The sequence below is a fragment of the Scyliorhinus torazame genome, chromosome 11 (assembly GCF_047496885.1).
Source record: "Scyliorhinus torazame isolate Kashiwa2021f chromosome 11, sScyTor2.1, whole genome shotgun sequence".
Classification (NCBI taxonomy): Eukaryota; Metazoa; Chordata; class Chondrichthyes; order Carcharhiniformes; family Scyliorhinidae; genus Scyliorhinus; species Scyliorhinus torazame.
The window spans coordinates 238222154-238241939 of record NC_092717.1 but is presented as its reverse complement, the minus strand read 5'-3'; the positions used below and the strand labels follow the sequence as shown (position 1 = coordinate 238241939).

The 19786-nt window shown below is 46.7% G+C and overlaps 1 protein-coding gene across 3 annotated transcripts in view; it reads right to left on the bottom strand.

The window, feature by feature from the left end:
- Positions 1-1350: 1350 nt before the first annotated feature.
- The window catches only part of stk3 (serine/threonine kinase 3 (STE20 homolog, yeast)), a 584348-nt gene continuing 565912 nt past the window's right edge, over positions 1351-19786 (bottom strand). For all 3 annotated transcript variants that reach the window (XM_072468459.1, XM_072468457.1, XM_072468458.1), the window contains one exon: positions 1351-7051. In XM_072468459.1, coding sequence (XP_072324560.1) covers positions 6893-7051 — 159 coding nt within the window. In that variant the 3' untranslated portion in view covers positions 1351-6892. The remainder of the gene's footprint in view (positions 7052-19786) is intronic.

Genomic DNA, 19786 nt, shown 5'->3' with positions numbered 1-19786 from the left:
TGGGTGGAGCTGGGCTGTTTTTCTGTCTTTTACTTTGCTTTGAGCTGAAAAGCTGCTTTGTGGCTCTGCTTTTGTTTTTGTTTTCAGTTGGAGAGTTGTATTCAAAGCAAACAGATGTGTAATGATCTCTCTCTACAAGCTAAAGAATGTCTTCAGCTCACTTGATGATTTCAAAGTAATACCTGCTTCTGTAGAGAATTTAATCCGACTGTCTTTGTTAAAAAGGGTTTAACTTATGGATGTTGCTAGGAAAGGTATTAAGGGTTACCTATTGAGTATTGTATCTATGGGGTTACGTGTGTTGATAGTTTATAAGATGTTTACTGTGTGTTTATAAAATGTTAACTGGGTTCATAGAATAAATATTGTTTTGTTTTAAAAATACTTAAGGTCTCTGTTGCTGAACCCCTGGAGAGTGGACGCTTGTGCCCCCATAACCAAAATCTATTAAAGGTCGTGGGTCAGGTATACTTTGATATACTTTGGAGTTTTCTAAACCCTGGCCCATAACAGACCAGAGAGAAAGATTTTGAGTTCGGGAACCACGAGTATTCAAAAGTAATTTTCAGATAGTTTATTAAGAAGTAACAGTTTTGATGTGACGCATTAACTAAATAGGCAAGAAAAATACACAACCCATGACACAATGCAGAAGACAACTGGATGGTTGTCACAGGGTGGGTTAATCTCAGTAGCTTGTGATAGCAAGATCCTTCTCTCTAGTCAAACTGCGAGGGAACTCCCGTCTTCCTTACTCTTTCCCGGTCCATATCTGAACATAGCAGCTGCTGGACGAGGACTGCCCCCTGACAAAGACCGTTGCTTGACGAACACTGGTTTATGTACTTTATTTGGCACCCAAGACGTCAGAGTGGTCACCTTACCCGGCCTCATTCAATACCTTGGCTTGAGGCCACTGGGGTACAAAGGGTGTCAGCAGGTGTTCTGCTATCAGTTCAGGAATGTTTGTAGAGCCAAGAGACCTCACTGCAGGGTCGCAATCTTTGTGACTTTTATCTCTACCTTGTCTTGGTCCCTGACTCTGTGGAATTGTTTATGTTGTTTTTCCCAGAAGAGGATAAGAAATAAATGCTGTGGCAGGTAGTTCCATGAGAGTTCTGCACAATTCTTAAAAATCCACTTATTTCTTCCAAAAGTTTAAAATGCCTCCAAAAAATAGTGTTTAGTCAATGCAATTTTTAGCTTGTTTGTCACAGTAAAGGTTTTAAAACTTGAAATTTTGTTGCATGATCATCCAGTTGGTTACTGGAAAATCAAATATCTTTAAAAATATATCAGTCTCTATGGGGATCGTAACAAAATATAAATATCAATCATAAGACATCTGGCTACTGTTGATATTGATTCATTTTATTGTGACACATTGGAAAGTACACATCATAAAATAAGTTAGTGTCCCATATCAAGGAAATGAACATACAAAATTCAAAGTATTGCATACAACTTCCGGCTGAAAATAACACAAGCATACCCAATGATTTTTTTTTTTTTACATCCAACATTTAGGTTCAGAGAAAGATTGACAACACTACTGATAAATACATTTAAAATTCAAGTCAGTAGCAGTGCTTTATAACTGAGGACAATGGGTTATAACTGTTTATTAGTGAGTTATGAAATTCTCTTGCACATAAGCAGTATAAGTGAAACGCACCATCACCATGGGGAACTAACACGATAAATCGGCAGATGTTGGGAGCAGAAATAGTTTCCCGCATGGACTTGGGGAAACTCTGAACATCTGCATTCATTTGAAGAGCTAACAGACACAAATGTTTAACGTTTATGCCACTTTTCTTTGGACTGTCAGTCATATTCAGTCTGATGAGATCAGGACAGAAATTCATAAGACAGCGGAAGGTAAGTGTGTGGACAGCAGTTAGGTTAGCTACTGCCAGAACAGTACACAATCATAATTACACAGAATCATAGCACAGAAACACAGGACATGCAGCCCAACACGTCCATGTCAGTGTTTATGCTCCACATGAGCCTCATCACAACTTACTTCATCTCATCGTATCAACATATCTGTTTCATCCTTTCTCAAGTATTCTGCCGAAAGAAAGGTCTCTGCAATGTAGTAAAGCCATCAGCACATGCAAAGCACTTGACAGCACACAGCATTGATCGATGTAAAGTTTTATGTCTTACGTCTAAAGCCACATTGACAGTTGTTACAATTGAAAGGTTCATTTCTTTACTGTTGGTGTTAATTATTGAGAAAGTAGCACGTTTCGTCACTTTAAAAAAAAGGAAACAAAAACTACATTCTTAAAAATAAAGTGCAGAACACAGTACTGCAGTATAATCACATGGACAGGCTCGAGTTAACCATAACTCTCAATAAAATAGAAGCGTTCCCATTTTAAAATCATTTTGGATGTGAGATATGCTTAAACAAAATCTTCAAAGGTTTACGTATAACTCAACCTTTCAGGGACTCTACATTTAGCAAACGGTGAAACTATTTTAGCATGGCCATCTCTTATAGTTGACATTGTGATATGGCAAAAGCTATGGGCTGGATTCTCCCAAAATGAGACTATGTCTGCTGCACGCCGGCATAAAAACGGTGGAGATTTACTCCCAAAGTTCCTGCAAAAAAGTTAAACGAATTCTAAGCCCAGCATCTCGCAGCTTTTGCAGCAGATACGGGCTCCCGCACTTCCGGGTCAGAGGGCGCACATGCACACGGCAGCGACCTCCAGCGGCTGCGCCATGCTCCATGGTGGACTCGGACCGCGGAGCCAGAAACCCCCCCCCGATCGACTGCGCACCCAAGCCTGAAACCCCGCACATCTAATCCCCGGCTGCCTATAAGGTCCCCTCTGGTCTCTGATGCGCCCGTCCCCGAGCAGGGCGGCAGCGGACTGAGTCTCCCACGCGAGCATCCCAACCGGCAATAGGTGGTTCGTTCCACGCTGTCGGGAACTTGGCTGGTCGGGAGCGGAGGTTTGCTCAGCAGGCCTCTAGCAATGGGCCCATGGCCGCGCGCCGTACTCCGTGGCGACGCTGATTTTCGGTGCCGGAGAATCGCCGGACCGCCGCCGGGCTCGATTACGGCGTGAAACTGGATTCTCCGCCCCGGGCCGGCCGCGATTACGGCGTCGGGCTGCAGAGAATCCTGCCTTTTATACATGTGGAAGTGGATTGTACTTTTTCCTCAATTGAACCTTCATTACAACAGTTTCTCAACCTTCACATTGTTTTTGTTTGTTTTATTTATCGCTTATTGTCACAGGTAGGCTTCAATGAAGTTACTGTGAAAAGCCCCTCGTTGCCACATTCCGGCGCCTGTTCGGGGAGGCTGGTATGGGAATTGAACCGTGCAGCTGGCCTGCCTTGGTCTGCTTTCAAAGCCAGCGATTTAGCCCTGTGCTAAACCAGCCCCTAACTGCGTTTGTAATAGCGAGAGATACGGGCTGGACTCTCCGCTGGCGGGATTCTCCATTGCACCGGCAGCGTACCAACGCCCAGGGATTTCCCGACGGTGTGGGGCTGCCCACAATAGGAAACCCCGATTGGCCGGCTGAGGGGATGGAGAATCCCGCTGCCGGCGGGTGCGCAGGGCGGAGAATCCCACCCTACATTTTTCAGAGTGTCCTGCCCTGGTGGGTACACTGGCCAATGTGCAAATCACTCTGTTCTCAGGCTGGATATAATTTCACTGAACTCAGTAATTATTGAGTTTAGCACAGGGCTAAAGAGCTGGCTTTTAAAGCAGACCAAGGCAGGCCAGCAGCACGGTTCAATTCCTGTACCAGCATCCCTGAACAGGTGCCGGAATGTGGCGACTAGGGGCTTTTCACAGTAACTTCATTTGAAGCCTACTTGTGACAATAAGCAGTTTTCATTTAATTTCATTTCATTTTCATTATTGTTCTTTAATGCATGACCTTTCCAGAGATTTTCAGCAGCGTCACATTTTATCAGTTCTTCCCAACTTGAAACAAAATCCATTAATCCCCGTAACTTATTGAAAAGGCACTGAAAGGCAACCTACGGCGATCCGTGCAATCAAAGTTTTTAGATGGAAAGAGCTTTAACATTTTAAATTATAATCTGAATAATAATTTTCAAATGGGAATGTATGCAGACTTGATTGACTTTTCGGTGGACACAAACAAAAGCCTTCATCTTTGGCATAGTCAATTCAGTTTTGTCTGTCCAATTTCTAAGAAATCTAGTCTAGTTCCTCTTCTGTCGTGATGCAGCACAATGTTTACATAAGAGTTTTAATCTTCATCTGAAAGCACATCTGAATACAGCACCCAATGCTGCGTGTAGTTGCATAAGAGTTAAGGATTCTAGAGGAGCAGCATGTAAAGTAATCAAAGAGAAATATGCGTCTGGAATAATCAGACTAGTTTAGGAGTGCAGTCCAATGACCAGACCAACCTTAGCTTAAAATCTAAGTGCTCATCATTCTCGCCTTGACTTCCAAAACTCTAGACTGTGAGATATAATTAATTGCAATACAGCACAAATAGATAAATAATCTAACTTCTAGAGCTACTCCCCAAACTAATCTTAGTTGACGATTGATAAATTAATGTCAGCTCACTGTTGTCCAGCTCAAGCATCCAGTGTCAATTTCCCCTTTAACAAAATTAATACATCAGGGTTGTACAAATACTAATATTCTAAGATCATACAATGGCTTGGTAAACCCATTGGGCATTGAGGTGGCAGAGTCCATCTACGGCATTGAATGATCTCGACATGTCCCAGTGGGTGAGGCCTTGCGCTGAATAAATTAACAGCAACGTGTGAAAGGATGAATGAACACTAACTATATTATTTTGAAAATTAAGTAATGGCTATAAATGAGCTTATTTGGACATCCCCCAAACTTCCAAATGGTACAGGGATGGGACTCGATGTTTAGAAGGGGGGTCAATCAAATGTGAAGTTTATATAGGGAACTTGAAGCTGAAAGGAAATTTCATAAAATCTTGTTTACAAATGTCACACCAAATGTTTAAGGCATCAATATTTCGGAAAGTGACTCTTGCAAAATAGCACATATAGAGTGAGAAAAATCAGCAGAGTTTAGTTGAAAAACATTAATGTCTTACGGTTCTGTAGAGCATCTACAACATAGCAAGTTCCTCTTAGGTTAACAAAGTCAATCCAGTCAGTGCATCGACTTACAGCCTGCTGCTATGATGATGAGGCTCCACTTGATATACACACTAAATGTGAGACTAATAAGTTAAGAAATAAACTTTTAAAAAGACATTGAGATTCAATAAAAACAAGAAAATTGGCATCTGCTGATTTCTTCAAGTACTCATGTGCACTTACAAAATTAGTATTTACTTAAAAATAAGACCACCACAATCTTTAACATGCTTGGGTGCTCTGAGAATCTGGTCCTCGTACACTTTAAAGATGGGCAATGAAGCATTCGGTCAAGTCTTGTATGAATCAGTGGCAGTGGTTAATGCAATACCAATTGCTCTGTATTGGTTTAGTGTTAAACTGTTTGTGGGTCAAAGTCTGCGTTTATTAGTAAGCCTGCCCAAATACATTACATCGGGTGTGCACATGATAAGTAAACATTAAAGAGATCTAGCAGGTCCAGCAGAATTAAAATGTTCTTTTCAGCTGTAGTGGATGCAATTACCTGCACTCACATCACAGTGTTCTTGCCAGAAGCAGCCCTGACGCTTTGCTCTAATACAATCAAAGCGAGGTGAATATGTTCGGTAACACGAAGCGTTATCTTTCAACAAGTGGCTTCTCTCCGTACCACAAGAGGTAAACACTGCTGACATTAAGCAAATAGTTGCTCCCAGTGGCATGAGGTGCTGCATGGAAACCTGGTACATTGGCACAGGCAGTTGTGACTGTTTAACCTTCCTGCACAGGTCAGGAATGTCATTTTTATACTGTGGACCTATCCCAAAAGTGGGGCATGTCCCGAGCCTGAAGCTTTAGTCATATTGTGACCTTTGAACAACTGTGCATGTGTGCATCTACACTCAGATACTTCAGAACTGCCATTGATGGTCTAACATTGGAAGGCAGATTACAAAATGGCAGTAGCTTCAGCACATTGTGGAATTACTTGCAACATAAAAGCATAATATTAGAGGTATACATGTTATTTGGCAGAAGTCCAGTTTTTACATGTAAAGGATTATAATTGTGACAAATTGACACACACTCAACAAATCTGTGGTGGATTAAAAAGTTGATCTGGGGAGTCAAAGAATACTACCTAGTTTGTTATTCAGGTTATATTTTAATCTTTTGAGATGTTTACTGGTATTTCTTGATACCCGAGCATGCTCAATCAGCATGGTATGCATCTGGTAGTTTGTGCTGGTCACAATTAATGTGGCATTGCCATCCTTTTTGTATTTGGGGTGCTAATGCAATTGCCTCAGTCAATGATGTGTTGTGTTCCAAACTGATTTGCAATTATTTCCTATAGTTCTAAGCTGTGGGGATGAAAAAAAAAACAAGTAGTGTTAAACAAATGGACATACAGCGCATTGCTATTAAAATTGTTTGCTTCAATGCCTATGGGATCAACTGCAGATCATAATTAACATGATGCTACCAGTGTTTAAGTATTTTTGGTTCATTAATTGTTCTGACAATCAATGCTTCTTCTAAGCTGCGTAGGCGAGTGGCTACGCAACAACCCAAACATTCCGTCACAGGCCGAGTACAAGTCAGTCCCTTTAAAAGTTACCATTCGTGCAAAGAGTAAAGGCCCCGTGCACTTAATCACCCAGGCACTACAAAAAGAAATTAGAGAGTGCATTGCTGACGATATAGATATATTACGACCATGTTACCCAGGGTAGTTTGGGTAGGTTCTGTTGGATGAGAGTTGGATGTCTAATGAATTCAGCTAGAAGTTCTGCTGTCTTCGTTTCTTCGCATCCATGGCATCCAGGATGGGTTGCCGTTTGGCCTGGTATCTTTGGCGCAGATCCTCAATTTCTCGTTCCATCATTGGATCCAGTGCACTCAACCTCATCTGCAACTCTTCGAAACTCAGGTTTTTCAACTGCAAAACAAGAAACGTAATGATGGAAAACAGCATCAATAAACGCAAAATGTGACTTGTACAATGATGAAGTAAATCTTGTAAAGAATAACATAATCTGCTGTCACATTGTGTCATTGGAAGTAAATTGTAACTGAAAAATTCCTGGGAATCAATCAATTCTACAATTCATCTGTGTTTACAAGGCAAATGGAAACCAAGGGCGGGATTCTCCCAACGGGAGTCAAAGTGCCGACGCCGGAGTAAAAACTGGAGTGTTTTACTCCGGCGGCGGCGCCCGTCCCCAGACCCCTATTCTCTCCCCTCCGTGGGGCTAGCAGGGGCGTCGGCGATTTATGGGGGCGGGGCCTCAGCGCGGCGTCAGAGACCCAGCGCCGCATAAAAGCCTTGCGTCCCGCGCATGCGCAGTTGGGCCGTCGCCAACCAGCGCATGCGCAGTGGCCGTCCTCCCCCAGGCCGCCCCGCACAAACATGGCGGATGGATCCAGGCTCGCCGGCGGAAGAAAGGAGGCCGCCGACAGAGAGGCTGGCCTGCCGATCGGTTGGTACTGGAGGCCCCCTCCCCGGGAATGGAGCCCCCTCCCCCCACCCCACAGGCCGCCCCCCAAGCCTTCGCGACGAGTACCCGCCGACAGCGACCAGGTGTGGACGGCGGCGGCGGGACTAGGCCGTTTATGCGCGGCCGCTCGGCCCATCCGGGCCGGGGAATCACCGCTCGTCGTTTGCGGCGATTCTCCAAGTGGCCCAGCGTGATTCGCGCGGCGCTGGTTTCGGTGGGGTGGGAGAATTGCGTGGCGCCCCGGCGATTCTCCCACCCGGCCCGGGGGGGGGGGGGCGGGGGGGGAGGAGAATACCGCCCGTAGTACCTTGGATTTAAAATAACAAAGACCGTTAATTATTCTCTTTTTGCCTTTACAATGAAGCCCTGTTTTGTTCCTCACCACTTCCTGCAATCAATCATCCTCGTGTCCTTCTTATGAAGAGGCTTGCACTGTGCTGTCACTTCATTCAAAGTGATACGCTAATTTCCAGTTAACTGTCAAGAGGCATACCCTACAGAAACTCGATAGCGATGTTGAAATCCAAGGGACCGCAGTCATGATGGGATTTAATCAGAGAGAGCAGATTAACGTTTGAGTTAGATCCTAATGGATAAATGTTGGGTAGCAAAGGGGCCCGCACCCACATGTCTCTTTCTATTCCCAACATTGAGGTAATAGCTTGAGTCCACTGTTTACCATCTCCCTCTAGGGACACCTTCAGCAATGAGAACTCAAGACTCAGCCGGCTGAGAGAGTTATCCAGTTCCACCTAACAGTTCTTCATCAGTAGCCCTATAAGTTGCAACATTTCAAGTTCATAGCTATGTTTTGTTTTAAAATGCAATGTCTACCTTGGTGTTATAATCCCAGCGGAGATCACAGGACAGGAACAATTAGGTTTCCTGTGCCCTCCGCGAATATGAACTTCCCCGGTAATGGGGTGGGGCTTCCCCTTAACAGGAGTAGCCCCTCGAGAATAAAATTCCTGACCCGGGTGCAGGTCGGGGAATGAGACCCTCTGGGGAATGGTGGTGTTTAACTGTAATTAGTAATAAACCTCTCTATGCTTTTCCAAACTACTGTTAATGCGTGGCTGCTTACCTCGGATTTAACACTGGCGATGAGGATTCAGTGGAGCTGCCGTCAGCACCGGTTGCTACGTGCCTAGTGTACCTTGTCTATGCCTCATCAGGCCCACTGGAAGCCATCACCATGCCACACATCGGGAGGTGAAAGCCATTCAATGCAGGTATGGATGACTGGGTCAGTACATCGAGTGGATGCAGTACTTTTTCCGCACTAATTATTGGCGATGAGGGAAAACCTGTTACCTTACTGACAGCTTGTGGGGGCCCAAGTATAGCATTATAAAAAGCCTAACCCAACTGGTCCATCTGGACACCCGCTCATTCGCCTCCCTGGTAACCTTGGTAGGGGAGCACGTCGACCCGAAGCCACCACTGATAGTGCACCATATCTGTTTCCACATGGCCGCCCAGGCCCAAGGTAAAGATATCAGCGAATTCCTGGCTCGCCTCAAGAAACTAACTGAGACCTCTGAGTTTGGCCAAACGCTGGGCAAAACATTAAGCGACCGGTAGTATGTGGGATCCGCGATGTAGCCACGCAAAGAAAACTGCTAGCTGAGGCTCATTAAACCTCCAAAAAGCCATGGGAATTGCAGTATCCAGGGATCGCACTGACCAGGGAGTCCAAGAACTATAGGGGATGGCGGTGCTCAGTTTAGGGCACCAGAACAGACCCCACGCACAGCCCGCTAGGACCGAAGAAGCCGTTCCCCAGCACTGGGGCACCTACAGGCAAGGGGCGCGATGCCGGAATAGGCCCCAGGAACTGACCTGCAGCGGGACACAGGGATCTTGGGCGCAGAAGGTCCCGCGAAGAGCCGTCCACCTGGCATGACCGCCCCACCCACCACATGGAGGAAAATGGCGAACAGTACCAATAACTACATTGTGTAGCGGCCCAACGGATCGTGCCCATCCAAATCTCACTCCAGATGAATGGCCACGCAACCCGCATGGAACTCGATACAGGGGCTGCCATGTCTGACCTTAGCTGCCATGTCTTCAACAGCGTACAATTCAAAATTCATCTGCTCATTCTCCAGGGCAGCACGGTAGCCCAAATGGCTAGCACTGTAGCTTCACAGCGCCAGGGTCCAAGTTTGATTCCCCACTGGGTCACTGTCTGTGCGGAGTCTGCACATTCTCCCCGTGTCTGCATGGGTTTCCTCCGGGTGCTCCGGTTTCCTCCCACAGTCCAAAGACGTGCAGGTTAGGTGGATTGGCCATGATAAATTGCCCTTAGTGTACAAAAAAGGTTGGGGGGGTTATTGGGTTATGGGGATAGAGTGGAAGTGAGGGCTTAAGTGGGTCGGTGCAGACCCGATGGGCCGAATGGCCTCCTTCTGCACTGTATGTTCTATGCTAATCTATGTTAATCTATGATACTAACGCAAGGCTAGAGATCGACATGGGGGAGCCTCTGGCGATTACGGGCACGACCACCGTCCTCGCCAGTCAGCCAATTTACTACTGGTCATTGTACATGGGAGCGGCCCGAGCTTGTTGGGGCACGACTGGCTCCGGCACTTTCGCTTAGACTGGCAGAGGGGTTGCCAAATATGACCATGGCCCCAAAGACATGTTGGCCAGACTTCCAACCATATTCCAGGAAGGTTTGGGGACCATCAGGGGGGGCTGTTGCCCGAATAAGCGTGGACCCCATGGCTGAGCCGTGCTATTTCCACGCCCGCCCCGTTCCATACGTCGTGTGTCCAAAGGTAGATGCGGAGTTGGACCGCATGGAGAATCTGGGAATCATGAGACCGGTACAATTTTCCGAATGGGCGGTGCTGCTCGTACCGGTAATGAAGCTTGACAGGTCGGTGTGCCTCTGCGGTGAATATAAAATGACAGTAAACTGGGTATCATTCTTAGATCATTATCTAGTCCCCAGGAGCGAGAACATATGCCAAGCTCAGTGGTGGACTTACATTCACCAAGCTATACATGAACCATGCATATCTCCAACTGATCCTTGCCCCTGACACCATCAACTCGCACCGGGGGCTCTATGAATATATCCGGCGACCATTCAGGGCCTCCTCAGCGTGTGCAAAGTTTCAGAAGATCATAAAAAACATCTTGCGGGGGTTACCACATGTGGTGGTCTACTTAGACAATGTGTTGATAACCGGTTTGTCCGACCTGGAGCACCTCTGCAACTTGGCAGAAGTGCTACAACGCTTTGCCTGGCATCTGCCTCCGCCGAGAGAAATGTGTCTTCAACGCGGCCGAAGTAGTGTACCTCGGATACCGTATGGACCGCCATAGTCTGCACCCCATGGGGGAGAGGATCCAGGCCATCTGCCCAGCCTCAGTGCCAGGGGGACAAATGGAACTTTGGGTTTCCTGGGGCTGTTTAAATATTATGGAAAGTTCCTCCAGGGATTGGACACGACATAGACTACTAAAGAAAGGACAACTCTGGGTGTGGGGCCCTAAGCAACAAGCAGCATTTGTCAGAGTAAAACAGCAGCTTTCCTCTACAGGACTGCTTACTCACCTTAACCCCTCGAGGACACTCTGACTGACCTGTGACACAACCCTTACGGCGTCAGGGCTGTGCTAGCCCACGTAATGGAAGATGGTTCAGGGCGACTTGTCGTGTTTGCGTCTAGGACATTGGCCAATGCGGTGAAACGGTACGCTCAAGTATAGAAAGAAGGACTGATCGTAGAATTCATCATTAACAAATTCCACGAGTACATCTACGGGTGAAATGCTGAGGAAATCAGAAGCACAAAGGGACTTGGGAATCCTTGTTCACGATTCTCTTAAGGTTAATGTGCAGGTTCAGTCGGCAGTTAGGAAGGCAAATGCAATGTTAGCATTCATTTCGAGAGGGCTAGAATACAAAAGCAGGGATGTACTTCTGAGGCTGTATAAGGCTCTGGTCAGACTCCATTTGGAGTATTGTGAGCAGTTTTAGGCCCCGTATCTAAGGAAGGATGTGCTAGCCTTGGAAAGGGACCAGAGGAGATTCACAAGAATGATCCCTGGAATGAAGAACTTGACATATGAGGAATGGTTGAGGACTCTGGGTCTTACTCGTTGGAGTTTAGAAGGATGAGGGGGGGATCTTATCGAAGCTTACAGGATACTGCGAGGCCTGGATAGAGTGGACAGGGAGAGGATTCCACTTGGAGGAAAAACTACAACCAGAGGACATCACCTCAGACTAAATGGACGATCCTTTAAAACAGAGAGGAGGAATTTCTTCAGCCAGAGGGTGGTGAATCTGTGGAACTTGATGGGCCGAGTGGCCTAATTCTGCTCCTATGTCCTATGGTCTTATGGATCTGACGGACCGCAAGCCCCTTCTGGGGTGCTTCAAAGAGGATTGTGTAATTCCTCCCCTAGTCTCCACCCGTGTCCAGCACTGGATGCTATTACTGGCAGTGTATGATTACATATTGGAATATTGCTGCGAAGCCCACATACCCCATGCTGATGTGTTGAGCCATTTACCGCTGCCCACTAAGCCACCTACTTCCACCATGGCCGATGAGGTCATAGCTGCCCTCCATTTCATGGACTCACTACCAATCATGGTATCCCGCATCTGTGGCTGGGCCCAGACCGACCCACAACTCTCTCGCATCAGGCACGTGGTGGAGTATGGGGTCCAACATCAGGCTCTGCCTGAGGACCTGAAGGCTGACACAGGGAAGATGCAAGAACTGAGCATTGAAGATGGCGTGCTTTTGTGGGGCTCTCGTACTAAGTGTGCGGTGCTCGTACTAAGTGTCCGACACTGGGAGTGTCTAAAATGAAGATGATAGCCCGGAGCTACGTCTGGTGGCCTGGCATTGACGCAGACATCGAACAGGTAGTCCAGCGATGCCCCAATGAAGGTTCACCAACGATTAACTCCAGCAGCCCTGCTCCACCCTTGGGGATAGCGCAGAAGGCCTTGGGCCCGGGTTCATGTCGACTTTGCAGCCTTTTCCAGGGGCCATGTTCCTCGTCTTGGTGGACACTCACTCTAAGTGGCCGGAGATTGTGCGTTCAGGCGACAACTGCCCCAGGCCATTGTGGAAAACCTACGCCAGATTTTCAGTGCACAAAGAATTCCCGCGGTATTGGCGTCTGATAATGTGACGGTGTTTACGTTCGCGGCGTTCGCCTCCACCAACAAGTTTTGACATGTGTGGACTGCTCCCTATCACCCGGGTCCCTGGTGCTGTGAAGCAACAGTGCTAACCACTGTGCTACCATGCTGCCCACGGTTTGATCTAAGTAAGCAGCAACTCTCTTTCTATATATACTACATGTAAATGTCTAAAAACTTGTGAGGAGGTAGCTAAATTAGTGGGCAAGGGCCATTATTATAACCACCTCCCCATGACATTCAATGGTATTATCATCACGGAGTCCTCCACCATCAACATCCTGGGGTTACCAAGAACAAAAAGTTAACTGGACCAGCTAGTGATGAAATACTCTCCATTTGCCTGGATGAATGTAGCTCCACTACACTGAAGTAGCTCAACGTCATCCAGGACAAAGCAGCACTCCATCCATCACCACCATCTTGATAAGGACAATTATCGACAGGCAATAAATGTTGGTTCTAACAGCGACACTGACACCCTGAGAATGAATGAAAAATAGTTCAAGTATCTCCAGCCTCTTCTTCCATCACTTTCCAAAGGTGAATTTGGGCTGGACAATAAATGCGAGCCCTACCAGAGACCTCAACAATCTATGAATTAATCTTTTAAAAGCATTCGAAAATGATTCAGCATCTCAAGCATCTCCTCACATTTATAGTTTCCTCACTCTAGAACATAGAACATAGAACAGTACAGCACAGAACAGGCCCTTCGGCCCTCGATGTTGTGCCGAGCCTTGTCCAAAACCAAGATCAAGCTATCCCACCCCTGTCATTCTGGTGTGCTCCATGTGCCTATCCAATAACCGCTTGAAAGTTTCTAAAGTGTCTGACTCCACTATCACAGCAGGCAGTCCATTCCACACCCTAACCACTCTCTGAGTAAAGAACCTACCTCGGACATCCCTCCTATATCTCCCACCCTGAACCTTATAGTTATGCCCCCTTGTAACAGTTACATCCACCCGAGTAAATAGTCTCTGAAGGTCCGCTCTATCTATCCCCCTCATCATCTTATAAACCTCAAGAAGTCACCTCTCATCCTCCTCCGCTCCAAAGAGAAAAGCCCTAGCTCCCTCAATCTTTCCTCATAAGACCTACCCTCTAAACCAGGCAGCATCCTGGTAAATCTCCTTTGCACCCTTTCCAATGCTTCCACATCCTTCCTATAGTGAGGTGACCAGAACTGCACACAATATTCCAAGTGTGGTCTCAGCAGGGTCATGTCCAGTTGCAGCATAACCCCACGGCTCTTAAACTCAAGCCCCCTGTTAATAAACGCTAACACACTATAGGCCTGCTTCATGGCTCTATCCACTTGAGTGGCAACCTTCAGAGATCTGTGGACATGAACCCCAAGATCTCGCTGTTCCTCTGGCATGACCTGGTGAACCTGCACTGCATTCACTTTATGTCCTTAATATATCATTCAAAACTGTGGCATAATCAATGTATGAACAAATTTATTATCACTTCTTTTCTCTATCACACTCCATCCAAATTTATAAAATTCAAATTTATTAAATACACTTTCCGTTTCCTTTTACCTCACAAAATTTTACTCTAAATCGCATGTTCCAATTATTTTCCCAAAAATCTGTCTGTAAGCACTTCTTGTCAAGTTTACCCACTATAAATTCTGACACCCTATCTACAGAGGTCTACAGAGGTCTGCAGACCTCTCCAGGGTTCTTCAAAATCATGAAGGGTTTGGACGTAGTAAATAAAACTGTTTCCGATGGATGAAGGGTCGACAAGCAAAGGGCACAGGTTTAAGGTGATTGCCAAAAGAACTAGGGGCAACTTGAAGAAAAATAAGTGGCTAGAATTTGGAATACACTGTCCGATGGAGTGGTGAATACAGCTTCAATAGTAGCCTTCAAAGGGGAATTGGATGAATACTTTAAGACAAAAAATATCTGCAGGTATATTGAGAAAGAGGGAGGGGGACTCAATGCGCCAAATGGTCACCCTTTGATCCCCATTATGTAAGTGTGTCACACTGTAATACATTTTCTGTCAATGGTTATACCTCGGTTTTGTTCTCAGGTAGCTGACTTGTACTACATAGAAATTCTTATATTGCAATTCACTATTTCATTGCCCAAACAGCTGCATGAAATAAATCTATGTATAATTTTCAAAATGGTATAGCATCTGTGTGCCCTAGTCTAATTATACCATTTCTGTTGAAGACTACACCTCACTGTCACTCCTTGGGTGCAAAATCACAGAGATCAACTGATTTTTAAACAAATTTTCTCACCTAGAACTTTCCAGATGTTTTACTTTTAAAAGCCACGGGCGTCATTCTCCGACCCCCCGCCGGGTTGGAGAATCGCCGGGGGCTGCCGTGAATCCCGCCCCCGCCGGTTGCCGAAGTCTCGGGCACCGGATATTCGGCGGGGGCGGGAATCGGGCCGCGCCGGTTGGCGGGCCCCCCGCTCGATTCTCCGGCCCGGATGGGCCGAAGTCCCGCCGATAAATTGCCTGTCCCGCCGGCGTAAATTAAAGTACCTATTTACCGGCGGAACAAGGCGGCGTGGTGGGCTCCGGGGTCCTGGGGCGGGCGCGGGGCGATCTGGCCCCGGGGGGTGCCCCCACGGTGGCCTGGCCCGCGATCGGGGCCCACCGATCCGCGGGCGGGCCTGTGCCGTGGGGGCACTCTTTCCCTTCTGCCTCTGCCACGGTCTCCACCATGGCGGAGGCGGAAGAGACTCCCTCCACTGCGCATGCGCGGGAAACTTTCAGCGGCTGCTGACGCTCCCGCGCATGCGCCGCCCCGACATGTCATTTCCGCGCCAGCTGGCGGGGCAACAAAGGCCGTTTCCGCCAGCTGGCGGGGCGGAAATTCCTCCGGCGTCGGCCTAGCCCCTCAATGTTGGGGCTCGGCCCCCAAAGATGCGGAGCATTCCGCACCTTTGGGGCGGCGCGATGCCCGTCTGATTGGCACCGTTTTGGGCGCCAGTCGGCGGACATCGCGCCGTTTCGGGAGAATTTTGCCCCATATTCTTCAGGAAACATGTTTTACACCAGAGCAGAATTTATTGAGCTTAAGAAGCGCAATTAAAACAATGCTGCAATACACAATGAGAACATCTTCCTCAATAATACTGCTAAAAATGCCAATTGTTTTGAATCAGTGCCTTCAATCCTTACATGTTAAGCACTGCGCAATGCAACAATTGAGTTCAAAAGGCAGTTTATTGGCATCATGTAATTATGCAAGGTTTTAACAAAGTAACACACATTAAGCCACTGATAATTTAAATTAGCCTCGATATATGTAGGTCACACTCAGGTTTCCATTATTAATTCTACATAGACATGAAAGTACAGATAAAACACACCCAGGAGCTTATGCATTCAGCTATTTGGTAGCTGAATTTCAGCCGACTATGTAACTCCTTGCTTTGCCAGATCATCATTATTAAACTAACAGCTATGTTCGCACTTAAAAACCTGAAAAATCGCATGAAAGCAAAGGCCGTTTTAAACCTCTTGAACAGAAGCATACGAGTAATGTTTTAACCACAGGTTGCAGTGGATTTACATCTTTCAGCTAATTAATACCTCGGGCACAAATGTGTTGACATCAACTTAAAATAGGCATCAACAAACAATTAGTTTTCCATTTCATTGGGGCTTAGTAAAGGTCAGTGAGGAGTTGTGTGTGGACATTTGTTTCAGCAATACGTTAACAACTTTTCTTGTTATTGGATAAGCAAATAGTTAGAAGGGTGGAGAGGATATCATGGAAGCCTCAAATGTCAGAATCCCTCACAGCATCTTCCTCCCAAAAATGTGAGAAATTCACGATTTTTGAAGTTAGTTTCTATTGCTTATGTGAGCCCAGAACCATGATAAGAGTTCCCCTTGTCCTCAGTTTTCATCCCACCAGCCTCCACACTCAATGGATCATTTCCGTCACCATGAAACACATTTTCCCCTCACCTTCCCCATCAGCATTCCGCAGGGGCTGCTCCCTCTGTGACTCCCTGGTCCATTCCTCCATCTCCCCACATCACCTTCCCTTACAATTATTGAAGGGGTAACATCTGTCCCCCACCGCCTCCTCCTTCCTGAGCATTCATGGCCCAGACACTCCTTTCAGGTGAAGCAATATTTCACTGGCACCTCCTTCCCAATTTGGTGTACTGCAGGGTTTTTCAAACCTTTCCAGCCATGGAACCTTTTTGAATTCCCAAGAGTACTCACCGATCCCATAAGAATTCTTCTTATATTGAAGTATTAAACCACATAAACAATGATGATTGTTGAATAGGTACAAACATACAAAGACACATTTATAAAGATTTTTTTCTATTTCTTATATGTGAACATTCATTGAAATTAAAAACTTTTCTTATTCAACAAATGCTTCCAAGTCTTTTTGTCATTTTCAAGGGGAGGAGCGATTCTGATCTTTTGCTCACAAATTCATTTATTACTGGAAGTTCTGCTGGAGAGTTGGATTCTCCTTTCAGACACGTGTGCGCACACACACACAAAACAATCACATGTACACGCCTCTCACAGGCACATTCACCTCCCTCACACACACACAAAACCTCTCTCAGTCACCTCTCTCACACACATACACATACTCACCTCTCTCTCACACACACAGCCTTCTCTCTCACACACAACCCTCTCTCTCACACACACACAACCTCTCTCACACACACACACCCTCTCTCACACGCATACACACAACACCCTCTCTCACACACACAACCCTCGCTCACACACACACAACACCCTCTCTCACACACACACACAAACACCCTCTCTCACACACACACACACAAACACCCTCTCTCACACACACACAATCCTTGTTCACACATACACAACACCCTCTCTCACACACACAAACACCCTCTCTCACACACACACAACATCCTCTCTCACACACAACACCCTCTCTCACACACAACACCCTCTCTCTCACACACAACACCCTCTCTCACACACACAACACCCTCTCTCACACACACACACACAAACACCCTCTCTCACACACAAACACCCTCTCTCACACACATACAACACCCTCTCTCACACACACACACACAAACACCCTCTCTCACACACAAACACCCTCTCTCACACACATACAACACCCTCTCTCACACACACACACACAAGCACCCTCTCTCACACAAACACCCTCTCTCACACACATACACACAACACCCTCTCTCTCACACACAACACCCTCTCTCACACACACAACACCCTCTCTCACACACACACACACAAACACCCTCTCTCACACACAAACACCCTCTCTCACACACATACAACACCCTCTCTCACACACACATACACACAACCCTCGCTCACACACAACACCCTCTCTCACACACACAAACACCCTCTCTCACACACATACACACAACACCCTCACACACACACAACCCTCTCACACACACAAACACCCTCTCTCACACACACAAAACACCCTCTCTCACACACACACACCCTCTCTCACACACACACACACCCTCTCTCACACACACACACACAACCCTCGCTCACACACACACACACACAACACCCTCTCTCACACGTACAAACACACTCTCACACACACACAACCCTTGCTCACACAGAACCCTCTCTCACACACACACAGAACCCTCTCTCACACACACACACAGAACCCTCTCTCACACACACACACAGAACAAAGAACAAAGAACAAAGAAATGTACAGCACAGGAACAGGCCCTTCGGCCCTCCAAGCCCGTGCCGACCATACTGCCCGACTAAACTACAATCTTCTACACTTCCTGGGTCCGTATCCTTCTATTCCCATCCTATTCATATATTTGTCAAGATGCCCCTTAAATGTCCCTATCGTCCCTGCTTCCACTACCTCCTCCGGTAGTGAGTTCCAGGCACCCACTACCCTCTGCGTAAAAAACTTGCCTCGTACATCTACTCTAAACCTTGCCCCTCTCACCTTAAACCTATGCCCCCTAGTAATTGACCCCTCTACCCTGGGGAAAAGCCTCTGACTATCCACTCTGTCTATGCCCCTCATAATTTTGTATACCTCTATCAGGTCGCCCCTCAACCTCCTTCGTTCCAGTGAGAACAAACCGAGTTTATTCAATCGCTCCTCATAGCTTATGCCCTCCATACCAGGCAACATTCTGGTAAATCTCTTCTGCACCCTCTCTAAAGCCTCCACATCCTTCTGGTAGTGTGGCGACCAGAATTGAACACTATACTCCAAGTGTGGCCTAACTAAGGTTCTATACAGCTGCAACATGACTTGCCAATTCTTATACTCAATGCCCCGGCCAATGAAGGCAAGCATGCCGTATGCCTTCTTGACTACCTTCTCCACCTGTGTTGCCCCTTTCAATGACCTGTGGACCTGTACTCCTAGATCTCTTTGACTTTCAATACTCTTGAGGGTTCTACCATTCACTGTATATTCCCTACCTGCATTAGCCCTTCCAAAATGCATTACCTCACATTTGTCCGGATTAAACTCCATCTGCCATCTCTCCGCCCAAGTCTCCAGACAATCTAAATCCTGCTGTATCCTCAGACAGTCCTCATCGCTATCCGCAATTCCACCAACCTTTGTGTCGTCTGCAAACTTACTAATCAGACCAGTTACATTTTCCTCCAAATCATTTATATATACTACAAAGAGCAAAGGTCCCAGCACTGATCCCTGTGGAACACCACTGGTCACAGCCCTCCAATTAGAAAAGCATCCCTCCATTGCTACCCTCTGCCTTCTATGGCCTAGCCAGTTCTGTATCCACCTTGCCAGTTCACCCCTGATCCCGTGTGACTTCACCTTTTGTACTAGTCTTGCATTAGGGACCTTGTCAAAGGCCTTACTGAAGTCCATATAGACAACATCTACTGCCCTACCTGCATCAATCATCTTAGTGACCTCCTCGAAAAACTCTATCAAGTTAGTGAGACACGACCTCCCCTTCACAAAACCGTGCTGCCTCTC